This window comes from Mesoplodon mirus (genome assembly GCF_964341445.2).
Source record: "Mesoplodon mirus genome assembly, chromosome: 3".
Lineage (NCBI taxonomy): Eukaryota > Metazoa > Chordata > Mammalia > Artiodactyla > Ziphiidae > Mesoplodon > Mesoplodon mirus.
This window is the reverse complement of record NC_138978.1, coordinates 132,113,444-132,141,356: the sequence shown is the minus strand read 5'-3', so window position 1 is coordinate 132,141,356 and position 27,913 is coordinate 132,113,444. Positions and strand designations below refer to the sequence as shown.

At 47.0% G+C, this 27,913-nt stretch overlaps 2 protein-coding genes across 7 annotated transcripts in view; one reads left to right on the top strand and one right to left on the bottom strand.

Annotated features, from left to right (window-relative positions):
* The window catches only part of SDCCAG8 (SHH signaling and ciliogenesis regulator SDCCAG8), a 265,165-nt gene extending 242,641 nt beyond the window's left edge, over positions 1-22,524 (top strand). For 4 of the 5 annotated variants that reach the window (XM_082615995.1, XM_082615996.1, XM_082615993.1 and 1 more), the window contains 2 exons: positions 12,429-12,553; positions 22,181-22,524. In XM_082615995.1, the coding sequence (XP_082472121.1) occupies positions 12,429-12,528 (100 nt within the window). In that variant the 3' untranslated portion in view covers positions 12,529-12,553; positions 22,181-22,524. The remainder of the gene's footprint in view (positions 1-12,428; positions 12,554-22,180) is intronic. The other variant, XM_082615994.1, reaches the window with a different exon arrangement.
* A 1,626-nt stretch (positions 22,525-24,150) lies between these two features.
* The window catches only part of AKT3 (AKT serine/threonine kinase 3), a 391,924-nt gene continuing 388,161 nt past the window's right edge, over positions 24,151-27,913 (bottom strand). For both annotated transcript variants that reach the window (XM_082616000.1, XM_082616002.1), the window contains one exon: positions 24,151-27,680. In XM_082616000.1, coding sequence (XP_082472126.1) covers positions 27,595-27,680 — 86 coding nt within the window. In that variant the 3' untranslated portion in view covers positions 24,151-27,594. The remainder of the gene's footprint in view (positions 27,681-27,913) is intronic.

Sequence of the window (27,913 nt, the reverse complement as noted above, 5' to 3'; positions counted from 1 at the left end):
AAAGCTTTCAGCATTGACAGTTCTATAGTGGATGACCAGGAGTAGTTATCAAATTACTTTTATTAAAAGCTAATTAAATGTGTGCCAGTAAGTGCGCCGTGGTGACTGAGTCTGGTTCCTTAGCTGCCGCCGTGGGCTCACTCTCACTTCGTCACACCTCTGTGACCAGTATGACTACCTCAAGGATGGGGCTGGTCTAACATGAAGAAACTAGAGGGAACCTCACTGCAGTGTGGAACCTGACACACTCCAGGACCGCTCGAGGAGGGTTTTAGCCTCTGGGGGCACCCGGAGGACTGCCTGAGAACAGACTCTTCCTGAAAACGCCACACTGTGCAACTTTTTATAAGTATGAAAATATTTCCAAATAACTAACTTTTTTTTTTTTTTTTTTTTTTTTTTTTTGTGGTACGCGGGCCTCTCACTGTTGTGGCTTTTCCTGTCGCGGAGCGCAGGCTCCGGACCCACAGGCTCAGCGGCCATGGCTCACGGGCTCAGCTGCTCCGCGGCATGCGGGATCCTCCCGGACCGGGGCACGAACCTGCGTCCCCTGCATCGGCAGGCGGACTCTCAACCACTGCGCCACCAGGGAAGCCCCAAATAACTAATTTTTGAAAAGAGAGTGCTCGAGCTTAGGTTTAGGCCGGGTGTGGCAGGAGAGGTGATGTGGGTTTTTCTCCTAGAACATCTAAGTGGCCTGGATGCTACTCTGCAAAGATTATGATTTTCAACAGTTTTCATTCCTCTGTCCTGTTTTTCTTTGCACACTGGAGCTGTGCTCACCATGACTCTGCTCTTGTTTTACAAAGAACTGGTTAAGGGTATCTGAGGCTTAAGGCAAATGGTCTCCTACGTCCTTCAGAGTCTAAGATTCTTGCCATGTCAGCTCCTGTCCCCGCTGTTTCGTGGTGCAGATCCTTTATTCATGCCCAGCCCTCCAAGGGAATTACAAGCTCAGCCAGGTCAGATAGCACATGCTCTTTTAAGACTGCAAGGTAGCTACGCAGCAGATGTTCCTAAATGACCTGAGGGGAAACTGTGCCTCTTTTCCAGAGTCAGCTGTGTTTTAAGCAGTTGTTGGTCCAGCAGAGAGCCAGGGACCTTGTCAGGGACTCCAGGGTGCCACCGCCGGGGCCCTCCCTTGCCTCAGTCTCGCCCAGAGTCCTGTGGCGCCTGAGCCGCCGCCAGAGAGTTTTCCAAGCTGGTTTGGGAGCTTCTGGCCTCTGGTTCCTGCACCCTTCATGCCAACGCCAGTCTGTGGTTCCCAGACCAAGGAGTCCTCAAACTGGTCGGTGACAAGGTAAGAACAGAGATTGAAGGTGCTTAGAAACTTTTATAGCAATTAGGCAGTGTAACAGCATTTTTATAGTACTTCACAAAACTATCAGTCTGCAACAGAGTGGAAGTTAAAAAAGAACAATAGGGGCTTCCCTGGTGGCGCAGTGGTTGAGAGTCCACCTGCCGATGCAGGGGACACGGGTTCGTGCCCCGGTCCGGGAGGATCCCACATGCCGTGGAGCGGCTGGGCCCGTGAGCCGTGGCCGCTGAGCCTGCGCGTCCGGAGCCTGTGCTCCACAACGGGAGAGGCCACAACAGTGAGAGGCCCGCGTACCACAAAAAAACAAAAAAGAACAATAATAAAACCCAAACTGGTGCTCTTCACGGAGGCAGGTAGAAAAGCACTGAGCTAGGGATTGCCTCCTTCTTCCCCAGCCTTTTTGGGGAAATGGGTCAGCCATTTCCCAGTACGTTGCCCAGTGTGTCACCTTTCTCAAGGTCCTTATGTTTTAGTATGGAATAGAAGTCAGGGCCTTTAAAAAAAAAAAAAGGATTTTGAAATGCTGCAGAGGACTAATCTGGAGTCAAGAGACATGGGTTTCAGTCCTAGATTTACTCTAGACAGTCTGTGGGTCCTTGTACAGATCACTTGTACTCTCTGGGGCCCAGATTCACCATAATGGGCAGGACTGAATGACCCCTAAGTTGCCTCTAACATGTCTAACAGGACCTGACCCTTTTGAAGAGAAGAGCAGGGGTCTTTTCCCCATTGCTGCCCTAAGCCGCCACCCCCTGCTGTACTCCACAGGCAGCCAAGGCTCATTGGAAATTTGAGAGAATGAAAAATTAAAGGGGCAGTACAGGAATGTAAATTGTCTTTATTGGAAAAGTAAACTCTCCCCAGAATTTCAGGACCCTTAGAATGAATTCCTCCATTGAAATCATTATTGAAAAGGGTAGATTTGGGCAAAGGATATTTAAACAGCAAACCAGCTAGTGAAACTGCCTTAATTTTCTAAGTGAGGATAGCTGGCTAGAATGTGTTCCAGATTTCCGAGCATGTGGCTTATTCTAGCTGATCTGTATGGCCACGTTAATGAGACGGAATTTCATAAAATGTGGCAGCAATTTTTAAGCATTGGAACAAAGTCTACAACTTTAATATGGCTTATTCACCAAATTAATTACCTAGAGCAGTAGTAATTAGGGTAATTGGGTTTTCAAAACTTCGACTTGGGCAACCTAGGTGTACTGTTTTGACTAGATAGCTGGCGGTGTTTGAGGATAGGAACATAGTACAATTCTATAAAGTCAGTATTGCAGAAGTTTGGAGTTCAAAGAGAACTTAGTCATCTTCTAGTTCAGGAGCTGGCAAACTTTGTTTTCTAAAGGGTCAAGTAATAAATATTTTAGGCTCTGTGGCCATATGGTCTCTGTTGCAGCTCCCCAACTCTGCTGTTACTGTGCAAAAGCAGCCATAGACAATACGCCAGTGGATGAGCATGGCTGTGTTTCAATGAAAGTTTATTTAGGGGCACTGAAAGTTGAATGTCAGAGAATGTTCACATCACAAAATACTGTTTTTCTTTTGATTTTTTTTTCAATCATTTAAAAATGTAAAAAACATTCTTAACTTGCAGATTGTACAAAAACAGACAGTGGACCAGGCTGGATTTGGCCTGTGGTGTGAAGTTTGCTGATCCACTTCTAGCTTATCCTGTCATTTCACATGTGAGGAAACTGAGATTCAAAGTGATCACACAATTTGCTTAAGTTTTTATGACTGACACCAAAACTTAGGAGTAGACTAGGATAGTTTTCATTTAGACAGTTGGCTGTTTTGATTATCAAAATTGGAGCCACGCAAAATACATTATTCTTCAGAAGAACTCATTTTGTACGTGATTGATACTGTGAATTATAGCATACCAGTGGTTCTTAAACTTGAGAATTCATCAGAATCAACCAGAGGGCTTATTAAAACACATACTGCTTGGCTACACCCCCCAGGGTTTCTGATTCAGGAGGTCAGGAGGTATTCTTTGCTCAGTTTTAGAAGTGGAGAACCTGAGATTGAGAGAGATCAAGCCTCTTGCCCAAGTAAAATAGGTAGTTTGTGATAGGAATTTGAACCCATGTCTCCTGTTTCCAAGTCCAGCACTCATTCATCTGTTCTAGGATTCTTTTAATTAAGTGACAGATTTCAACAGCATACTTACAATTATTTGATTTATATGTTATGTTCTTTCAGGAACAAAGTTATTAAATACTAAAACGTACTTATACTATAGATGAAATTACAGGTATTATATTTGGTATAAATATTGTCCACTGGTAAGTGGTTTGCTCTTTCATTTTTTTTTTTTTTTTTTTTTTCTGTACGCGGGCTTCTCACTGTTGTGGCCTCTCCCGTTGCGGAGCACAGGCTCCGGACGCGCAGGCTCAGCGGCCATGGCTCACGGGCCCAGCCGCTCTGCGGCATGTGGGATCTTCCCGGACCGGGGCACGAACCCGCGTCCCCTACATCGGCAGGCGGACTCTCCACCACTGCGCCACCAGGGAAGCCCGGTTTGCTCTTTCTGACACCATTTGTCCAGCACCTTGCTAAGTGCTGGAGATGGAAAGCTGAACAAGGTCCCATTCCTGTCCTTAAACGTTATTCATTGTTCAGTGGGAGAGGCCGACCGGCAATGACTGTAGTAAGTGTAGATGGGTGCTCTGGTGGGATGCGTGGGATAGAACAAGCTGTGGAGGGGTTTAGAAGGTTTAGGGGATGGTCCACAGAACCGATGTGGACAGAGAGGGAAGAGGCAAGGAGGACTCAGAGACAGGTGACTAGGGTGGTCCCACCCATGTGCGAAGGGTACAGAAGGAGGAACCCTCCATGTGTGGCTTGTTAATCCTGGCTCCACCCCTTCTGGTTGTCTGAACTTGGGCAAATGACTAACTTCTCTGTGCCTGGCGTTTCTTATGCACAAAATGCAGATGATAAAAATACCTACTTGTAGTATTGTTATGAGGATTCATTAGTTACTGCCTACAATACTCCCCGGCCTTTAGTAAATGCTCAGTAAATATTAGTACTCCACTGGGAATAGTAGAGAACTGAGTGCACATTTTACGGTCACAGTATGTGCACCTTTGAAATTCACATGTTAGCTGAAAAGTGTTCTTCCTTTACATGAGGAAGCCCCTCTTCCAGGGAAATCGTGGGTCTGAGCATTTTGCAAACACTTATCTGAGAAGGGGCTCTAGTCTGAAAACATTGCAGGACAAAAGACATTTTACCACGATCGCCACCAGAAACAATCAAGCAAAACAAAACACCACCCACAGTAGTTTGTAGGGAGCTCCCAGGTTACATGTTGAGCGAAACTAAAACCTCTGATCAAAAACCATATATGCATGAGGTTACTGGCCACCTCCGGGGTAAGTAGGGGGCTGGGCTGGAGAAAATACATAGGGAGTGGTCCCACAGCACTGGCACCAGGTTCACAAGTGTTCATTTGATTATTATGCCTCATAACTTATTTAGACACTGCATATATTTTGTATGTATCACATACAACATACAAAAATTTAAATATATGTATTCACTTGCTTTCACAGTATTCATAGCAAATGAGTGTCTGAAGCATAGGACCAGAGCTGGCAGCTTGCACTGCTTCTGTTTTGCATAAGATATTTTTCCCAGCCCACTCAGCTCCATAAAGTTGTTTTGTATTTCACCACTTGCTCCATCTTATCTTAAAGTCGTGCATATTTAAAAAAAAATGTTGGTTCTGATTGTGCATGCGGGGTGTGGCGGAGAGCATCACTGTTGGACCAATAGAGACGTGCCTGGGCCCAGCCCACATTTCAGTCTCCTTTAGTTGTATCTGCATCCTGGGCTTTGGAAACCTGGGCCTGCTTGTTCCCATCGTAACTGCTGCCCCTGCCCGCCTGTAATTCCCAGGGAGCCTTTGTACAGGTGAGCCCTTGCTATGCAGCAGGTCTTCTCCTCTGAGGGGCCCCAGTCTGCCCAGTGATGGCAGGTCCTTAAGGAAATGGGCCCTGATCGGGATGGTGACCCCAGCCTGGGTGCAGAGTAGCCTGGAAGTGTCCTTCCTGTGGCTGCGGTGCCCTGTGAGGACAGGGGAGCCCCGGGGCTTCTCAGGAAGGGATGGCCTCCTGCCCCTGAGGGGCCTGGCCTAGCCACAGCTCCCCTGGGGGCCGGGACAGTACGGTGCAGACAGTGAGCATGTCCTGGGGGTCTCTGGGAGAGGATGGAACACCTCCCCTTCCTGTTCCGGAGATGTACACCTGCCTGTTCCAGAGATGAGGTATAGGCCTTGGGAAAGGAGCATCCCAATTAGGGATTGAAGTCTGAAAGCTGATGATTCCGCTCTCTTTCCTGCTGTGCAGAACCTCTGTGTGGTTGGCAGGCTGTCGGCTGGCCCCTCCTTGCAGGAGGGGCTGCTGTCTGAAAGGCCCCTCCTAAGGGCCCTGAGGGCAGCCTCGCTCTCTGCTTTAGTTACTTCACGCCTTGTTCAGGAAGTGGCTCAAAACAAAGGGCCCAAACAGAACAAGAAATTGCTTCCTCTCAGAAGGACATTTATGCTGAGACCTGAACGTTGAAAACAAGTAGTTTCCAGCCCTGTGAGTTAGGAGGAGTCATGTTCCAGGCAGAGGGGGCCGCCAGCTTGTGGGTGGAAGCAGCCAAAGGATGTCTGGGGCCCACTGACCCAGGCTTTGCAGGGCTCGGAGAAGGGGGTGAGATCATCCGGAGGGCAGGTTGGGATGCCAGTGTCCACCTGAGAAGGCACCCCTTCAGGAGACACTGCCCCTGGCCAGCTCCCTCATCCTGCAAAGCACCTCCTGTCTCGTGGCCTCCTTTCTCAGCAAACCGTCGCACCCTCTACCTGCGGCAGAATAAGGAGGCTGCTGAGCAGGAGGCCTCTCAGGTTCAGGCTCACCTTGCCTGCCTCCCTCTGCCTCTGGGAGAAGGGCCTGCCTGCTGCCCAGGTGCCTCCTGCCTCTGGAAGCCCAGCTCTGAGGATTTCTCTTCCCTCCTCCAGGGCACCCTGCCCAGCGGCTCAAGTCTCTCCATCCTCAGCACACCCTCTTGCTGCCTCGTGCTCAGACAGGCCCCTCTCTCGGATGGTCTCGCCTCTCCCTCCCCTGTAAGCAGCCTCTGCCACAGTTCCCTACTGAAGGGCAGGCGGCCACTCACAAGCTGCCCTGCTTCTCCCACAAGCCTCTCTCCTCTCCCGGCCTTCATCCGCCCTCCCGTCAATCATTAGTGTATTCTGGCTCCGTGCCCCCTGCCAGCCTTGACAGGCGGCTCCTCCCCAAGGCCTGGGCCTGGCCATGTTCATTCTCGCTGCAGCAGAGGTTTTGGCCAGTAGGTGGTGGGGGCCTGGGTATCTGTAATTTTAACAAACTTGAAAATCTCTGCCAGGCTTTCCTGGCACGTTCACGGCCTTACCTCTCGACAGGTTTGGGCGGCACAGCTGGAGATCCAGCCAGACACTTCTAGGCCCCAAGCTGAATAAGTGCTGGGGGGGTGAGTGGGCGTCTCATAGGTACCTCACCCTGACCCCAGGCCTGTCCCTCCTCCCATCCTCTCTTAGTAAATGGCAATGCCGTTGTCTGAAGGACAACATCCATTGTTAGTTCGGCTCAAATCGCTACTGGGTCCCAGCATCACCTCCCTCCAAGCAGCCCACAGCCTCTGGTCAAGCCACACTGCACAGATCAAAGTTTCCAGACACCACTGCCTTTACAGTACCACCTCCCATGTGGGAAGGCCCTGCCCTGGCCCCTGCCAGACCAATACCCGTTCATCTTTTCACATCCCAAATTTCCAGCCGAGTGACCTTGGACTAGTCATATGCTGTCTATGCCTCAGTTTCCTCATCCTTAAAGTGGGGATAACAACAGTTCCTGCTTCATGGAATTGTCATGAGCACTAAAAAGTTAATAAATGATAAGCACTTGGCACATAGTAAGCACTTAGTAGATGATGGTGAAAATGGTGATCCATTTCCTAAGTAGGCACAAGCCTTCCTGGTCCTTGCACTTACCGTATTGACCCTGTGGTTTAATGCCTTGGAGGTACGCTCAGTGCAGCACCCTTTTTGTCTCCTTAATTGGCTGGGAACCCCCTAAGGGAAGGGATCTTTTGTATTTCTTGACATCATGAGAACTGTTTACCAAGAGTTGGTTGGTTTGCTGAGGTAACTCAGTGAATTAACCAACTGTTAACGGTGGTTAAGAACACCTGTACTCGGCCTAGCTTTGCCTCCACGCTCTACCACTTATTCCTTGTGTGACTTTGTGCAAGTTAATTGAACCTGTCGGTTTCCGTTTTCTCATCTGTAAAATGGGATGATAATCCTAGCCGTACCTCTTAGGATTGTAGTGAGTTTTAATGGAGGAATAAGCTCAGAGGCTCAGTAAATGTTAGCTCTTGTCAGTGGTGGCAGCTGCAGCTATGGTTGGCTGAAGACTTGAACTTAGAAGCACAACAAAAATGAGAGCAGTAACCGCCATGGAAAATAAAACAGTGTATGTGTCAATAGGACACCCCAAGAAATCTCTTTTAGCTGATGGTAATAAAGCATTCATGAATAGCGTAGGCTGGGTTGTACAGTGTTTGGGGAAGGCTGTTACAAAAAATAACTTTTTAATTAAAAAAATGTCTGTTTTCCTAATATTCAAAATAGGCCTTGAGAGAGCCGCCACTGAAATATATTTCCATAACAAAGTCCGTTTTATGTAAAACCTGGGTTGTAGTGTTTGCCTTTTTTTTTTTTTAACAAATGTGAATTTGGGTTTGTTGTTGTTTTTACCGTTTCTGAGCTTGTGATTGACTTTATTGCTGCAATAAAGTGACACAATAGAGGCTGACTCTGAGAAAGGAGGGAGCATTTTTTTTTTTTTTTTCAGTACGCGGGCCTCTCACCGCTGTGGCCTCTCCCGTTGCGGAGCACAGGCTCCGGACGCGCAGGCTCAGCGGCCATGGCTCACGGGCCCAGCCGCTCCGCGGCATGTGGGATCTTCCCAGACCTGGGCACGAACCAGTGTCCCCTGCATCGGCAGGCGGACTCAACCACTGCAACACCAGGGAAGCCCGGGAGCGTATTTTTTAAAGGGAGAAAAAATACTCCTTAGAGGGACTGCTTGGAGTTCAAGTTGAATCAGAGTGAAGCCATCCTTGGCTCTTCAGCTGTGAAGCTAGTGAGGCTTCAGCCTCCTGGAGGGAAGGCAGGACTTTCCCAAGGGTCTCACTCCTTATATCAGTGGTGCTTCTGCAGGAAAACCCTGGTTTGCTGCTGGTATGGGGCTCACACCCGGGGACTTGGTTGATCTGGCCTGGGCGGGACCTGGGCGCCTGGATATCTGCTGCAGGGTTCCAAGGCCCACATTTTGCAGAACACCACCAGCTGAGCCTCATCTAGGTTCTGAGGGCTCCACTGGAGGAGGGTCTAGGCAGGACCTGACCCCACTTCTGGCGGTGAGCGGTGCGGCCAGCCCACGCCCGGCTGTTTGTGCTGAGAGAAAAGGCTTTGGCTCAGCCCATAGCCCTGAATCCGGCAGCCACTCTTTCGAGGAGCCCCAAAACACACACTAAACCCAGCAGTCAGCAGGAACGTTATCTCACTGATCCATACACAGGGCAAGGGACCACGTGGAGGATGACCACTCCTGGCGCCTTCTTGACTTTAAGCCTCGGTGGTGTCACCTATTTATCACATGTTGCTGTTTCATTTGTTTCAAGCAAACTTGAAGTCAGTGGGCTACTAATACGTCGGTAGCTCTTAGCCTGTGGCTCTCTCCACACCCAAGACTTGACTGGAGGGGGAAAGCCACCTACACCTGATGGTTTAGAGAGCTCAGCTGCTAATGAGGATGTTTTTGCCTGTCTGATTTAAATAGCAAAGCATTAGATTGTTTGCTTCTCAAGGAAAAAGTCTGTTCTCAACACCTCTGTGTCTTCAAAGGTACCCACTCCAGTGCTGGACAGCAGAGTCGCTGCTCAGATGAGTGGGTCAGCCTGGGCAGAATGCCCCCCTGGCCCTAGCTGGCTGGCCTGGCTTCTCTGCTCCCTGGGATGTCGATGTCATTGCTCCTCCCAGCCTCTCCATGCTGAGGATTCGGTGGAGGAAAACTTCGCTTTGGTCTGATACCACTGGGGTGGGTTTGAGGCTGTGCTCTCAGGAACAATTGCTGCACGTAACAGCGTGGTGGATGGCAGTGGGGGCAGATTGGGCCTCCCAAAGCTGCGATGCCAAAGCTTCACCAGAGGAACATTTTTTTTCTCTCCTCCAATAACAGGAGGGCAATGGGGACAAGGCGGGGGAGGGGTGGGGGGAGGGTAGGTAATGTAATTTATACAGTACGGAAGCAGGAAAGTGCTCACACTTGGATGGAAGATCCTTGCTGTTGGTTGGGTTCTGCCCCAGCCTGATCCAGGGAATCGGGAGCCCGAGCGGGGCCAGACTGCAACCCAGGCTCAGGGCGAGGGAGACCCCGAACCTGGTCTTAAGTAGCTACAAACACAGGAAATAAGACTCTCCTTGGCAGGAATAAAGACGCAGACATAGGGAATGGACTTGAGGACACGGTGTGGGGGCAGGGAAGGGGAAGCTGGAACGAAATGAGAGAGCGGCATGGACATATATACACTACCAAACGTAAAATAGATAGCTAGTGGGAAGCAGCCGCATAGCACAGGGAGATCAGCTCTTTGCTCTGTGACCACCTAGAGGGGTGGGATAGGGAGGGTGGGAGGGAGACGCAAGAGGGAAGAGATATGGGAACATATGTATATGTATAGCCGATTCACTTTGTTATAAAGCAGAAACTAGCACGTCATTGTAAAGCAATTATACTCCAATGAAGATGTTAAAAAAAAAAAAAAGGGCAGAAGACCTAAATAGACATTTCTCCAAAGAAGATATACAGATGGCCAAGAGGCACATGAAAAGCTGCTCAACATCACTCATTATTAGAGAAATGCAAATCAAAACTACAATGAGGTATCACCTCACACCAGTTAGAATGGGCATCATCAGAAAATCCACAAACAACAAATGCTGGAGAGGGTGTGGAGAAAAGGGAACCCTCTTGCACAGTTGGTGGGAATGTAAATTGATACAGCCACTATGGAGAACAGTATGGAGGTTCCTTAAAAATTAAAAATAGAACTACCATATGACCCAGCAATCCCACTACTGGGCATATACCCTGAGAAAACCATAATTCAAAAAGAGTCCATACCACAATGTTCATTGCAGCACTATTTACAATAGCCAGGACATGGAAGCAACCTAAGTGTCCATCGACTGATGAATGGATAGAGAAGAAGTGGTACAGATATACAATGGAATATTACTCAGCCATAAAAAGGAACAAAATTGGGTCATTTGTAGTGAGGTGGATGGACCTAGAGTCTGTCATACAGAGTGAAGTAAGTCAGAAAGAGAAAAACAAATATTGTATAATAACGCCTGTATGTGGAATCTAGAAAAATGCTACAGATGAACTGGTTTGCAAGGCAGAAATAGGGATACAGATGTAGAGAACAAACGTATGGAGACCAAGGGAGGAAAACGGGGCCGTGGGGGGTGGTGATGGGATGAATTGGGAGATTGGGATTGACATGTATACACTGATAGGTATAAAATAGATAACTAATAAGAACCTGCTGTATAAAAAAAAAAAGGACTGTCTTTGGTCCTTGCTCTCTCCAGACACAGCAGGGGCAGTGGGCGGGGCATAGACCTATGGGCGTGGTCAGAGCAGGCTCCTACCTGGGGAGCATGCGCAGCGCCTGCTAGACCCCTGCCTCCGGTATTTCCAGCTCCCTCCTCTCACCCTTGCAATGTGGGACACTTCGAAGGAGGGGTAGTAGAAAACCAGGTGTGACTGAAAACCCAGAGCACAGAGCGTTCGGCGGAGAGGATAGGGGTGCAGACCGGGGTGCAGTAAGTGTGCCTTCTGGGGCAGCTTGAACAGCCTCCTGCAAAACCCACTGGAGCTCGAGAAGGGGTTGGGGCAGGCGGTAGGTGCCATCTGGGAAATGGGGAGGGTTGCCACTGGCGGAAGAACCCGAGGAGAGCGTGAGTAAAGTACTAGACCACTGTTAGGTTTCCCAGGGTGCAGTTTTAGTTCTACCTGTCTCCAGGTGCTGCATCATTTTAGTAAACAAGTCTGCCCACCCCTACCTAAGTCCCGAATGTCTGCCCTTGCAGATGTTTAGTTGTGCTCGGAGCCCGCCAGAAACGGGGTTGCAGGAGAGCTTGAACTGAGGGCAGGCTGAGCCCAGGGTCTGCAGAACCATCTTCGAAGTTTTTGACTCAATGCGGGACATGTAGCCTGAAGTTTGAAATGCATCTTGAGCTTTTAAAATCCTTTTCCCGTGAAAATACACCTTAATTTCACTGTTGGTGCTTTTTGAGGATTGTGAGGAAGGGCATATGACACACCCAACTTCTTTCCGGAACAGTTCTGGGTAGTTGTTCAAGTCTAAATTTAATCCAAGGCCTACATTTCCATGGGTGAGTGCGCTACTGGCTGTAGGAAGCCGTCTGTGGACAAATGAGGATAATAGTGAATTAGCAAGTCTGGAGAGGAGAGCCCATCAGCAGAATGACAAATTTAGGATCTTTAAAGACATCTGGTCAGCGATGCCGGAGCTCGTGATTGACTGAGTGATTAATAATGGAAAACCCTTAGTTCAGTGTTTCCGCCTTCCCTCGCCCACTTCCCCAGCCGGGACCGGCTGTCTGCTCCAGCCTGCCAGAGATGTTTCCAGCTGAACAGTGGAGGCATTTAGGTCCCTCATCTTTGACCTCTGGGAGTTTAAGGTTTGAGTTTTAATTCAGTTTTATCTGTGGGCTCCCTAACTGACAGCTCACCGAAAAGACTCCCAATTCCCTTTCGTATCTGATACACTTCCATTCACCTTAGGGAGTCTGTCCAAGGGCCTCACTTCAGGGTCACCCTGACTCCCAGCTCGTAGTTCGTTGTCAGGACCTTCCCTCCAGCACACAGAGCCCTGGAATACAGGGAGGGGGCTGAAGTCTTTGCTCCCCTGCTCTCTGAGGCCTACTGCCCCCAGTTTTCAGAACCCATCTCTAATTCTGCGGTGGATTTTTCTCCAGGCTACAGCAACTAGACAAGCACAGCCAGGCCACAGCCCAGCAGCTTGTGCACCTCCTCAACAAGCAGAGCCAGCTTCTGCTGGAGAGACAGCCTGTCTGAAGAGGTGGGACGTCTGAGATCCCAGGTACTGTGCAGGGCGCCTCACCCACCAGAGCACGCACCGGGGTACACATGGTCTTTCCCTTGTTCCTTTTACAGGGCTGCGTCTTACCAGGCTAAAATCCCCGGGGGGTCACGTTGGTTAGCGAAGAAGCTGGGAGGGAGATCTTGAAGACTGTGCTGGGCACAGTGGAGGACACACAAGTGCGGGCCCTGGACCTGCCCTCTCTGGCGAGCTAAAGTTCGTACGGGAGAACAGACCCACAGTGAAGCACCTAAGCCACACGGAGTGAGTGCACCTCCGCCGAGGAGTGCGGGAGGCGGGAGAGCAGGGCGGGCTGCTGTGGTCAGGAGGCTTTCTGGAGGAGGTCGGCTTTGAACTGCCCCCGGGGGACGTGTCTGTTTGAATTGGTGAAGGAAAGAGGTGCTCCCAATTAGGGGAGTCCCTGTGAATGGAATGTAGGAGTCTTGCTTTAAGTCAGCTGGCTGATAATTGAGCTAGGGTTTGGAGTGCTTGTGGAGGGTGTGGCAGTGTTCCATAGATAGCATGCATTAACTCTCATTACTCTTGAACAAGCCTGCAAGATTGATTATCCCCATCTTACAGATGGGGAAGCTGAGGCTCAAACAAGCGCACACAGCTAGCAAGTAGGGACACTGAAAATGGAGCCTAAGTCTGACTCCTTAACAGACTTTCCCCGTTCAGGTTAGGTCTGGGGCCACCAGCAGGGATAATGGGGGAAAGAGTGTCCAGGTGAGTTTGTTGTAGGGAATGAAACCTTTTTTTTTCCCCTAAGTTGCTTCTCTCCCTGTCAGGGAGGCTGGGCTTTTTACCCCATCAAGCAGTTTGTTAGGATAATGAGGTGCTCCATGAGTGCCCGGGGGACGCCGTGCAAGAAGTGCTTGGAATGATTAATGGGAAAAATGCATCAGGAAATGAAAACGATGAGGCATTGTCTCACTCTTTTTTCAAAATGGCCATGTGCCCAAACAGGTATAGAGGAGCCACTGTCCTCTGAGGGATTTTTCCCACTCAGCCCCCCAAACCCCTCTGCAAAAGTCCTCATTTGTTCCACAAATAGTAAATGAGCATCACCGGGAGCCAGTCATTGAGCTCAGGCCGGGGGACAGAGACACATCTGCACTGTCCCCTCCCAGGGCCTCTGAGGCTGCTCGCAGGGAAGGGTGGTGCACAAGCCACATGCCCTACAGTCACACAGGCATCCGGGCTGCTTGTATAAGCATCATATAACATATAAATAAAGGAAGATGGGTTCCAGGGCTTCTTCTCACACGCACCAAGACAGCATCTCTGGGAGCAGGGCCCAGGAATCTGCATTTTAACGAGCTGTTTGGATAATTCACTGAAGACACTAGGGTTTGAGAGCCTCTGAAAGTGTTGGGAGGCAGAAAGAACAGAGAATGATTCCAGAATGCATCGTTGTCCCTAGGCCCTGAACAAGTCATTGAAGTCTCTTCTAAGCCTCACTTTCCACATCGGCATAGTGGGTACCATACCAGCCTAACTCAAAGGGACACTGGAAGTGTTAAATGAGGGCAGCTGCGAGGCGCATGGCAGGTTGTCTTGCGTATTACAGGCCAAAAGAAATATCAGGGTTTTTCTTTTCCTCTCTCCTCCCCAAACTGGGGAAGGTCCTGGGAGAAGCACAGGTTGGGCAGAGAGCCTGTGGGGCCAACAGCCAGGGAACGATGTTCACTGCCCTCACCCAGCTCCTCCAATGTGTGCAGGCACCTCATCCTGTACCTGTGCGGCCAGACCTCAACCAGAACTCAGCTGCCTGGGCAGGTCCTTGAGGGGGCCCTGGGTGGTGCCAGCCAAAGGTTGGGGCCATCGGGGCTCCAGAAAGCTGGAGAGACTCACAGCACCAGTGGAGCTCCTGGCCTCCAAGAGCTGAGAACGACTTCAGAACTTGGGCTGTGGAGAGTCTTCTATACAAGCTCTGAGCATGTGGCAGTTTCTTCTCCATTCTGGACCAGATCATTATCCTGTGGGGTTTTTGCCTCTTAACTCCCCATCTGCCTACCTGACAGCCCACTTAGATCTTCACATGGATCATCAGTGCTTAGAAACCTCTTCCAGGGCTTTAAAAAACCCGATAATTGCCAAATGGATTGCAAAATTTTTGTAAAATGCATTTAAAAAAACCCCTAAAACCTCAAAATTCTTCAGAAAAATGAGCAGGTCTTTTTTCCCTTGCCTGAAGCAACAGAAACGATTTGACCATTCTATGCTATCTGATACTGGCCCATCTGGCTCATCTCTAAAGGGATCTTTCAGATTCAGATATTGCATTTGGAATTATTTTAATGTGAACATGACAAAAGAAGCTTGGTAGAGAACAGGTTGGCTTTCATTAGCAAATACTAGCATTCAAAGAGGAGACAGGAACCCAGGCAAGCTCCCTACTCTCTAAACCAAAGGCTCACTCTTTGCGCCCAAGTGCGGCGTTAGACCTGTTTCTGCCGTGGAATAAACTTGAACTGTGAGTTTAGTTTCCAGGGAGCCCTTGAGGTAAGGAAGGCTCCCATGTGACCCCGGCAGGTGTGTGGAGGGTGCTGCCTCCCGAGGGTTCCAGAGTCACCGGCCATACCCACTTCACACCCACCCTTCTCCCGGAGAGAGTCCTCTGGCTTGTCTCTGGTTTCGGGATGGTTTAGCTAAAGGCTTCCATTTTCCCAGCCGGGATGAAATAAGCCTAATAATTTTGCACGTCAAACTCTAAAAATCTCCATCCACTGGATTCTCAAAAGAGAAGGATATTTTCTGGCCTGGGCAGCTGCTCTGAAGCTGAGTCACATCTCTCCAATTTGTTCCTGTGCCTGAGCCCTGGGCCCTGAAGCAGATGACAAGCTCGGGTTGGCCAGTGGCCTCTGACAGGAAACATCTAGCCGGTTTAGGAGGCTTTGTTGTTCTAAATTGTTTCTGCTTAACTTCTGAAACATGCACAGCAACATGCCTGGCCGAGGGGGCCGCTCAACGTCCTAACTGCCACTGTGACATTCTTTGGCCATGAGAATTCCCGTCTCCCCTGAAACGCTCCTGTCGTGTGGTGGCCAGCCTGGCGAGAGTCGGGCCGGCCTTGCAGCTGACCCAGTGGACGTGGCTCACTTTGCTGATCGCCAAGTTCAAGGCTGCTCTTCTGACTTGTTCTTAGTTTAGGACTGATTAAAAACATTGGCTTTATGAATCTCCTGCTTCACTCCTGGGGAAAACACTTCTGGGAGACGGCTTTTGAAACATCATGAATTGCTATGTTAGTTCTTGTAGCGAAATAGAGACATGAAAACACTAACCCAGTCTTACCCCAAACATGATTCTCCTCTGTTCTCTTCAGGGACGGGAGTGGACGACTGGGCCGTGGGAGTGATTGTGGTTGTTGGGGGGTGGGGACTTGAGGGGTGGTGTCCGGGATGCAGAACCTGGGCCCCAGGGGAGTCTTACCAAAGGCCTGACAGCTGGGAGCGGGGTCAGGGGTCTGTGACCCAGCGCCTGGGGCTCTAACATCTGGCCGGGATGGGTGGCGGCAGCTGGTGAGGAACTTAAGAGTCTTTTCTTGGGTAGAATGGCATCCGAGAGGCGGGAAAGAATGGAGATGATCTGTCCACTTAGAGGACTGTCATTTACATCAAGATTATTTTACTTGTACATTTATTTGATGATGGATATGGTTTCAGCTGATTTGCACTCTCTGATAGGCTCTGTCCCAACAGGCTGTTTGATTCCGTCTTCAGCGTTCAGTCTGGGGAGGGATGCCTTTTTAGTCCCTTCAGATGCGTCACTTTTACAGTTTAGAAAACAGCATCTGAAACCGACTTATTGGTGATTAATCAGTTGGCCCTATGACTTTTGAGCATTTTTGGCAGTGAATTTACTTTCTAATTTGATTTAAACTTGTGCATGGATCCAGCAGACATATGCGATCATGTTCAAAATCATGGAGATTACCTCGTTACACCAAAGGATTCATGAAGAAAGCTGGAAACACGCACAAGAAACAAAGACACAGATGATGACGAAGGGAGGAAAGGCCCATTTATGACCTGAAGGTAGGGGGAGGCTTCAGAACTGTGAGCTCCAGTGAGGGCCGCGCAGCTCCAGTGAGGGCCCCTGCAGACTGAGCTGTAGGGTCGCCCAGCTGGGACGTGGAGGTGTCCACAGAGTCTGTGGTGGTCCTTCCTTGAGCCCTGAGGGCTTCACCCAGTTATGTCGGCGCTTCCACGAAGCTAGCTACCTGCGAGACAGATGGTGCTTGAATAGAACAGCAGATACACTGAATAAAATAAATTAAAAAGCCTCCTCCTGAACCAAGATTTTTTGGAAAGAATTCTAAATAGATGAAAACAAACAATTTGATTTCAACCAAATTGTTGTTTTTTTGTTTTTATCCCGATTTTCACCCGAATTGTCAGTCTCAAAAATAAACACTGATACATTCCCAGAAAATATTTTTCAAATAAAAACTGACTCTGTTAAAGTTTGCCCTGATTCTTTCAAAACTGTGTACAAGACACTGTCAACCGAAGTGACTTGCATATTTTTTTAAATAAACTTGAACATATGCAGCGAAAATGTCATTAACTCCCTGCTGCCTGAGGGTTGTTAAAGAATGACGTAAGACCCCTGGCGCGGCATTTCTAACCTGGGGTCTGGCGACCCTCAGAGAAGCTTCCTCAAACTCAAATAGCATAGTTTAACTTTTTTTCTTTTTTTAACTAAAGGCCCTGTGTGTAATTGATATTGAAAAGTGCATACAGCTTCATTTAAGCCAAACTTGCTCTTCGTTAACAGTTAGTTCACTTTGTCCAAGACTGAATAATTTCAGAATAAGACTCATGGAAGAAAAATAAATTGAATTTTACATTGCTTCAGATACATTTGCTCCACTTATTGCTTCCCGAGTCAGACATTACATTTTGCAATATAAATTCACAATCAAGATTTTAAAGGGAGCTAAATATTTTAATCCAATTAGACAAGTGAACAAAACACTGAATATTACATGTAGTGTAGATAAGTGGTTCTTGCCTTTAAAAGACTGTAATTCCGTCACATTACAACCCCAAATGTCAATGTTGTCTTTATTTTTAACGCTTTCAAACATGAGGCAGCCAGAGGCTCCACTCTCTGCTGTTGGTGACACTGTCTGTCCTTTGGGAATTCTTAAAATCTATTTACCATGGAAACATGGTGCGTATAAAACACAGACCCCTGCCCATGTGCAGGGGAAGTTCTCGTGACTCATGAGATTCAAGAACGCTGGAAGATGACACGCTGGGGATCCCGAGGGTTGTGGAAGGAACCCCCATGCTGGAGTGTGCTCTGGGGAGAGCCTGGCACAGCAGTGCCGCCCCTGGGCGTGCGTGGCCTCCGACTCTGACCGCTCCTGTCTGTGCACGGGGCTCCCTGCATCCCCCCACGTTGCAAGTCCCAAGTCCAGATCGAGCTGCTGTTTTCCAGGAAGCTAAAGCGTCGTTGTCCTCACTTTCTTTCTGCAAGGAATTCTGTCCTGCCTCTACCGTTGCGTTTTTCTGGCTTCTGTAGTTCTCCGATTTCGGAGCCCAGAGGCAGCAAAGCCAGGCCCCAGAGTCCAGGGAAAATGGAGCCTGAACTCTGCCTGCCACAGAGCTTTCATTGTCAGAGACCCAGCCAGGCAGCCAGGAGGGAAGAATAAATCGAGGATCTGTGGCGACCTTGCCGTGAACTCCTGCCCCTTTGGCAGCTGTGCTGGCCGGAGGGGTACGCAGCTCAGCCAGAGCTTCGGTGACTTGTGTGGGGCAGAGGCAGGCCTCTCCTGACCTGCAGTTCACGACCTTGAGCCCCGTGCTGGGTGGAGAACTGCCTTCTTACAGGTCAGTGGTCATGTCTGAAGCCACGTTTCCACAAAGTTCTGCAGGAGACTGGTGAGGACAAATTGGTGACCACCCATAGGTGACATGGCTGATTTATTCCGGGTTGCCTGATATATTTGATTCCTACTTAGTCCCAGAAATATCAAACGTGGTTGCTCTTTCACTAAGCTGGTTGGAATAGCATTAAAAAGAGCCTGGATTTTGAGGTCAAACTGCCTGGGTTCAAATCTCAGTTCTGGACCACCTCAGGTAAGTTTTTCGCTTCCACATTGCTCAGTTTCTGGTTAAAAAAAATGGTAATAGAGCCAGCTTCCTTTTAAAACGGAGCTCTCTGCATTGCCAGGGCCCAGAAGAGATGACCGTCCAGCAGGGTAGCACCGTGCTCGCTGGAGGCTTCAAAGGGCCACTTGGAGAAATCATTTAGTATCCATTTTGCACAGATGGAAAAATCAGGCCCAAAGGAATGGAGTGACTAGAACTGGGAAATGAATGGGCAGGGAAATGAACTTCCAGAGAGACTGGTATTCATTCTCTGGGCCATGGACTGCGTGGAAGGGGGAGGGAGGCCCCTCTCTCCCAGGGCAGCAGCCTGGAGCTGGGCCCCAGCTGAGAAAGCCGCAGAGCAGTGGCCTGGCTCCCAAAGTGGGGACACATGGAGGAGGGTACTGGGGGCTTCCCTGGAGCTCTGTCAGCTGAGGCCAAGCTTTGAAATGCCCCAGATAGAGGTTGGGGGAAGGATTCTACCTACTTTCTTGAGTTAAAAGTAGAGGCTTTTCTGCCAGAGGCATGAGGAGCAGGTCCTTTTTTTTTTTTTTTTTTTTTTTTTAACCTGGCCACACAGAGACGGAAAATGTACAAATGAGCAAGGGAAAGAGCAAGAAGGAGGGATATTCCATTGGGAGGGGCTGCTAAGAGGCCGGGTGGAGATGCACAGAGAAGAGACACATGGTGGAAACACGGGGCAGGCTGAACTGTGAGCATCCGTATGCGTAGGGTCTAGCTGGTGCCGTGACGTCCCTGCCGGGCTGTAGGCTTGGGAACAAAGCTGCAGAGAAGGTTCGGCTGGACCTCGCAGTGTGGTTGCTTGGGGAACAATTCAGGTCACCCAGAGAGACTCGTTTTTTAAACTTTGAATTTAAACTTCGGAAACAAATTATACACACAAGTCAGGGTTTGTGGAGAGAAGGCTCTGTTAGGGTTTAAAATGAGAACAAAGAAAACGGGTCACTGATAGCGGGCTTGCAGTTGGGGAGCATTTATATCATCTGTGGACAGCACTTCAGAAGAGCAGCTGCCAGGGTGCTGTCAGCCCTCCTCAATCTGGAGGGCAGCCACCGACAACTGCAGATGTGGCCACACCACCCAGGGGGGCCACAGCAAGGGGCCTTGGGGACAAGTGTGATGGTCCAGGGATGGGAACATGGTGGCTGAGGGCTCAAGCCACGGTTCACACTGGCTGTGTCCCGTCGGCACACACACCCTCGTCTCCCTTACAGCCCGACCTCACGGTGTCCACAGCGGTGTGGGCAGTGAACCAGCTTTCTGGAAATAGGCATGGCTAATGTCCCTAAGAAGTGATGGCAGACGAGCCAGATTTTGGCAGTAACTAAAGATTCTGTCTCTCTGGACATGCTCCCTGCCTAAGGGGAAGAACCGAGAAACATTCTTTACTAAACATCCAGACATCCAAGGGTGACACCGAGAGCTATTTAGCAGGAAGACAGTGACATAACAGGGTACATGACTCATTCAGTCACATTTGCTGAATGCTCACGACGGGTCGGGCAGTGAACAGTAAGTACTGTGATATGAAAGTGAGGAGGAATGCAGGGCTTTGCACCAAAACCAAATGAAAGAGGAAACCGATGGAGCCCGGGAGAGAAACGTGGGCTGAGCCCTGGGCAAGTGCCAGCAGGGAATGGGCCAGGCGACGGGCAGTTCCTGGCGGGAACTGCGAAGACTCGTGAGAACTGCCCGTTTCCTGGAGCTTGGTTTTAAAAAATTCCCACAATACTTTTCCCTTCTACTTCAGGTCTTTACTGTTCTGTGTTGTGCATGTTACAGGTATGTGTCTTTTCTACCTCAAATTCAGTTAAATTTTTTTTTTTTGAAAACGTGCCTATTGCAGTTTATGCTTATTCTCGTATTCAAAGACGCCCTTGAATCTCTAAAGTTAGAAAGTAAGCCACCATTTCCAGAGCACCCAGTGGGCAGGCAGCCTGCCTGTCTGTGGGACAGGAGGGTCATTCAAGCCAGTCATTCACTGGATCAGTTCAGTCAGGACCAGAAGGCAAATTATTTGGAGATCCTGTGTTTGATGGGCAAATGGATCTGGCGGCAGCCTCTGAGGACAGGGGGCGCCCTTTCTGCAGTGGCAGGGCCCTGGGGCTCCCTGGCTTCCTTACGGTGCTCCAGGAGCCCCATGGGCGCCACGAAAGAGGATCCATCCACCTCCCAAACCCCCAAAGAGATGCACACAGACACCACTCACTTCCTCACCATGTCAGGGGCCCCCCCACTGTCTGAGAGCAGGGGCTGCACACTATACCCTAATTGCCCTGTGTCGAAACCCACAGAATTGCTCACTAAAAAGTCATGAGTGTCTCACATACACTGGGAAATCTACGTGAAATGTAAACGTTTTCTCATTTTTTAAAAAAGATAACAGGCTAGTTTTCATATTTTTCTTGTGCAAACTCTGATCTTGGAAACGCTGATCGCTCGTTGTCCTGTCTTGGAAATCCTCCACGAGTAATCGTGGCTTAACTTGGGTAGACAAGAGCCCTCTCTAATTCAGGAAGTCTCTGTTGGGGAGTGCAGAGCCCACTTGTTTCTCTTGAAGATGATTCTCACCCAGCCAAACAGAGACCAGATGGGGCCCGTGTCCCTGCATTACATTCCAATTCATCTCTTGAAGTGAAAACTGGGATTTGGTAGTTATCATCCTAGCCCTCTATCTAGTCCCTACCATCCTAGTGACTTCACACTCCTGGAGGGCAAAGACCGTGTCTTAGTCATCTTCCCACACAGTACACAGTAGGTACTCGAGAAATGTCCTGTGCAATGTAACTATTTCCAGTGGTTTCTGACACCACTTCCTGACGTGGGTTAAACTAATTTGAACAGCCATATCCGCTAGAGCAGGCAGCAGTACTTTGCTAACTTGCAACTCCCTCAACCCAATTTTCATGAGCTAGTTTTGAAACATTTATTCCTGTTTAAAACTAGGAGAGGACATACACTAAATTCCCTCTTGCAGCATGTGGTAGGTGGTTTCCATGTGAAAATGCCTTTGTATATGTTAAAACACATTGTCTGCATCTAAACATTTGGAGGTGTTAGCTTGTTATCATTTCACCAGGAATTTCTTAGGGACACTTGGTCTATCCACATCCTGTTTTTTTTGTCCAGTTTTACTCACTGTAATGTCTGAGCAATTTTCAGTAAACAGATTCTGGCACAAATCAGTGTCTCCTTTCTCCTGTCCATGGGGGAAGAGATGGCTCTTTAGCTGTGTCCTGTCATCAGACCACACTTATCTAAGAGACACGCAGAGGTCTGGAATATAGCTTGTTTTCACATGTAAAGCATTAAAAGAGTTCACCTTATGTTCCTACAAACTTTTCACACAGTTGGTTACGTACAATTTCTATATTTTTTGCATAAGAACTTTCTACAAAAACTTAGAAAGAGGTAACTAAACCAGTGAGAAGACAAATCACATTGAAGAACATGATCTATTTAAACTTACTTTTTATTATCATTTTTTCCATTTACCCAGCATGCCACAATCTGATTGCTGACCTGGATGAAACAGTGAAATAAATGATTTACAAAGAGATATTTACATTCATCTGATTTATACGTAATATGCCACAATGCACCGCGACCTTCCCAGTGGACCCCACCTTAGACTGCGGCGGGCTGCGTCATCACCGCCACATTCATTGCCAAGCGGTCCCTGCAGGATGGATGGGCTGGAGCTGAAGTCTGACACTAGATGAGGAGACCTCCTGGTGTATGTTTTCAGAAAAGGCTCGAAGTTATTATGTTTTTATATCTGCTCATTTGTATGCTTTGTTACACATGTGAATTTCAATAAATGAATTTTTTGAAGACTTGAAATGTTTCCTTTTTATCTTGTAGTGATGAAAAAAACACACCAAAAAAAGGCACATATTTTAACTAGGCTAAAGGGTATTAAGGACCAAACCTTTTTTCCTGCCATTCATGTTTCTTTCCCTCTTGGAGAGATCTATATATATTATCCTTCAACTTTATTTGCTTTTAATCAACATCCCATAAGACTCCATTATTTATCATCCTGCTAATTTGTGCACAATCAGAAGACACCAGGAAGCACTAGGCATTATCCTCTCCACTCTGTTAACAACAAAAACAGACAAAAAGCATCTTTGGCTTGGTGGTGTCATGTTTCTTCTTCAATATGCAGTAATTGAGAGGAGGCTAAAAATGTACTCAGTGAAATTACAAAATTTACTTCTATCAAACATCTGTACACAGATCATCATTTTAGTTTAACATAGTATTTCTACTATACACAATTAAGCCCTCAAGTGCTTTAAAGTAATAAAAATGGGCGCTGAAAGTGTTGTGTTGTCCTTGAGGATGACAATGGAACACTAAGGGCAAGGCTGCAGTCGCGACAAGTCCCTGACCTCAGGCTGTTCTCCCTGGCACAGATCTGTCATCATCATCACATCACATCACATCCTCCTCCTCATCATGGCCTCTCAGAAGGATGTGGATTAGGCTCTGGAGGCGGTGGGATGATACACCCGCTCAGACCATTGAGTCTCTTGAGCATGGACAAGGTTCAAGCCTGAAAGAATAGAACTTCTATTCAGATTCAGAAGTTTTTTTGATTTCATCAAGTGTGCTAGACATAAAGGTTGTCACATAAGATATATTAATTGTCCCTAATTCTGTTTCAGGAACAGGAAATAAATTACACAATATTCTAAAAATAGCACCTTTAAAGAATTATAGAGGTCACTTTATGTTAGCCTCCTGGATCTGTCAACCCCAGTGGTTTTGAGAGAAGAGCACATGTAAGAATGTCCTCCAGTTTGGCTGTGTGACATACACACAACATGCTTGACCAACGTTGGTCCCAAAGCCGTTCCTCTATCTGGCTTAGTCACAGGAGCAAAGCCAAGTTTCTACAATAGTATATAGGTTTATGAGGTAAAATCAGAAAAATGACCCTAGGTAAATCAGACTGTAGTCCAACCATCCTACCCATCTATTACCCACGTTTCAGTTGGTTAATTTGCCATGACGTTTTAAAAATATACTCTTAAGAAAGGAAGTATGCAGCGCAACACGTTATCAGGAAGACATCATTACTGATGAGCTACATTCCTTAAGAATTCTGGGTCCAAACCACCTGGTGTGAGGACTGTTAGGAGCTTAACAAATCTCAAAAAAATACCTATTCTATCTCCAGCTTCACAGATCTCTCCTAAACCCATTGTTGGGAAGTCAGCATCCCCCCTTTGGAAGCAGCCCTTCATCAAAGTTTGTATAGTTGCATTACTGCCATTTTATTGAAGTAATAAAATAAATCCTGTGTGTGTTTTGGGGTACAAGAAATTTACATACTTTCCTGTCACACTTTATATAGAATGGGTTAATACCAGGTGACGCTATTAATCTTTTTTTTAGAAAAGAATAATATTTAATTTTCTGAGATTACGGAACCACATCCAACAACAATAAACAGAGAAGTAGCAGATTGACATAGTGCTTTATTTAAGCTGTCTGTACGAAGGAAAATAATGTGCATCCCTATCATATACGTGTAAAAATACTAAGGATGTACAGTGTACAAAAACAGTTTCTTGTAGTTATTTCACATCCTTGTGGGTCATATACTTAAGGAAATAAACAGTTTTAGTATGACCAACAGTAAGAGTAATACAGTTTCTTGGGTTCATAGTTGCGTCTGCTTAAAATCCTTAACCAGATGACTAGATCTTGCGCAGATCTAATGAAAGAACTAGCAAGGTCAAGAAATGTCACAAACTATAAAGCTACGGGGAGGTAATTCAATTACCAATTTAGAGGTTTTCTTCTTATTTAAATAAATACTTTACATTTCATGCTTGCCTGTAATGCAGTACCAGGAGCAAGATGAGGGGATTCTACTGTAGACACAGTACAAACAGTAGCAGCAAAGTGTGTACGCTGAGGTGTAATAGAAAGACCCTGCAGTTAGGAAGGAAGGCCCTTACTTTGTACTCTAAGAGAAGCAAGTGGCCCTTGCAAGAACAGTCAGCTTTAAGAAGCTGGAAATCAGGTATGGGAAATGGAAAACACTGGAATAATGCTATGTAGTTAGTGTGGAAAGCAAAGCTGTGAGCAGCCCTGCCAAAGATCCAAGCAGAGACGGCCAATTTCCTCCAAGATGGCTGCATCATGGCAAGAGGCAGACTTCAAGGAAGTTAGTACAGGAAGGAGTCTGCAAAGCCTGAACTTCTGCTATGCTGACAGAGTGACTCCAGGGCCAGGCCTTTCTGTCCACCAGAATCCGAAACTTCAGCTATGGGCAGACATGAGGGAAGTTTTAGAATCTCCTTCTACACACATTTCTGTTTTTCTATTGTTTTTCCATGCCAGCTGACTGAGATCAGGGAGTGAAAGTAAGGGATTCTTAAAATCAAAGCCAACAACACACCCTGTGTGACGCTAACGGAATCTCGGAGGGGATACGGGGGCACTAAGCCCCGGGCACCAGCTGGGGACGGAGAGCCAGCTGTGCAGAGTGGCCGGCCTGAGGCACAGTCAACGCTGTCGTTAATCCTTAGGAAGTGTCCTTGGCCAAAGTCATGGAAATCACCTTAAGATCTGGGGGGGAAAATAAAACCCCAAAACTATCTGTGTGCTTAGTGTATGGTGTACTTTCCCTCTGAAGAAATGAATGCTCTGAACACCAGCCAGTCTCAGCTTTCCTCTCTTCCTCTCACCTGTTTCTTTTTTATATAATGGATGCAAGACAACTTACAGGACATACCTTCTAGTCTACTTTCTTGTCAAAGTGAGACATTCAACATGATTCCAAGTGAAAAAAAAAAGTTGAGCTCTATGTGTAAGTAAGAATGAACTCCTACTCAGTACTAAGGATGAACTTCACTCAGGTAGAAATATGAAAAATTAGGATAAAATCTATGTCTGAATATGTCTTAGCTGCCTTAGTAAAATGCCCTTTAACCCCCTGTCAGTCCCAGTGGTCCACCCACTGCCAGCAGTGGTTTCATATATGTAAACCCACACTTCCAGCGTCAAGAGGCTAAGACATCTGCATATGAATATGATTCATCCTACTTAGAAAGTCACTTGCTCTTTCATACAATGCAATCATAACACTACATCATGCTGTAGTCTTCCATTTGGGAGCTGTCAGATAGTTTAACTAAAATACATCTCCACGATGGCTCCAAGAAGTCAGGAGCCCCCTGGACTTCATAGGCTGCTTTGGAAAATGTCAGCTCCTAGCACCAAAGGGTTTAATCTGAAGATCATCATTAATGAAAGAGAAAGATGAGGTTTGCATACATGTCCCCTTTCAGTGAGAAATGTCGGAATTTGAGGACATGAGTATATACAGAAAAAGAAAAGTTGGAGGTGTTCTTTTGTGTTTTGTTTTGTTTTTTCCCTGATGGCTTAATTCAGTGATAAATGTACCATGATCAGAATAAACACACCAGGCCCTTATCCTTTACTGCCCACTTTGTAAATACTTGAGATGTGTTCATTTTGCCAAGTAAAGTTCATTTCTTATCATCCAGGTCTCAATTTTCTTCATTACATTATGTTGCCAGGCCGTCATAATATTTCAATTCTCAAAAGAGCAAATATAACATCCATTTGTTTCAACCCCTTGGCATGGATAGTTGGGGATTTCTCATTTTTAGCACCAAGGGGTTAAATGACAGCATCTCTTCTCCTAAAGCCAAATTCTAATCTATATGTACAATTTCAGAGCCTCATCAAAATTATTTTTACATAGGAGAAAAAGTGCATGATTCTCATCGGCGTGTACATTCCTTGCACATGGGTCAAAAGAAACTGCAGTAAGTCTGTTTTATGTTAAGTTGGAGCTGCATTTGCTAACATGACATACAATTCTCATCACTAAAAAATAAATACTACTGCAACATAAACAAAATCATAAAAGGACATTCAAAGTTTTAACATCCGAGAAAAAGCTAATTCACGTAGAACTGAAAGTAAAAAATTAAAACAAATAAGGCAAACACCTGTTTACCTTGGTGTACAAATTTTGGTGAAAAGCAGGATCATTACACCTGTCTACATTCTTCAGCCATCAGAGGTGATAATATCAAGAAGGGAAAAAGGTTTCCAAGCACAGGGGAAATAAAACTCTCTCTGGTGCAAATCATATCATAGACCCTTTAAGTGACCTACTCTGCTGTGCATATGCTTCCTTCCTTGGTCGAACAATGTTCCTTTGCCAACAACTGCCTGTGAAATCTGGACATCCACATGTAATACCAGGCTTCCTCTGCAGTATCGAATAAGAATTTAAATGTATAAATGTATATATCTATCTTAATAGTTGTTCATTCCTTCTCTCAAATGCTTCCTAATGAATTCCAGTAGGATCTTACTGATACATACCTATTTTACGCACTGATCTGATATGCTTTACTAAAATTTTGCATATGCACATCACCACGCTTCCACAATTGCTTGTTCTGAATTATAAACTAAATCTTCTTAGTCTAATTAGTTTTTGATTTATCGTCTAGAAAGTTAAAAAATGTACCTAGAATCATTTAGCCTTCACTGTTAGGGAAAAACAAAAATTAAAAGATCAAAAGATGACAGTTGGTGCACAAATGAACAATGGTGGGCTCATGACTTCCAAAGATTGTAAAATTACCTCTTAAAGTTGCTATAATAGTAAGACAGTAGCAGCAACAGCATGAGACCTTAGACTGAGATACAATTTCATGCAAAAACAAAAGTCGAGTATGTCTGCATATATGTGTGTTCTCATGTGGGTGAAAGGCGGCGAGGGGTGAAGACCTTGGACTGGTCTGGGATGTCTGAAGGTGCTCCTGCATTTGTAAGAGCTAGGACTGCTGTGATGTCCAGGAATCATTTTCAGTAATAAATCTAAGATGACAGTGAAGTAGCAGAAGAGACTTATTCTCGTCCGCTTGCAGAGTAGGAAAACTGAGGGAAGTGCGGCCGCCTCTCATTGTCCATGCAGTCCATACCGTCCTCATCATCTGTGGGCAAGAAACAGCTATTTTAATTTTACAGTAATTTTTGCAACATAATCTCCGGTCTATATAGTTCTAACCCCTAACGTAATAAAGATTAACAGAGGCAATAGCTCCCAGAAACTTGTGTTTATCAATAAAACATAGGATGGATACACTTATTTCAAAAACCTTCTCACTTTCAAACACATGACCTATGAAGAAATAATACTATCAAATCATCTCCTTCAAGACTAACA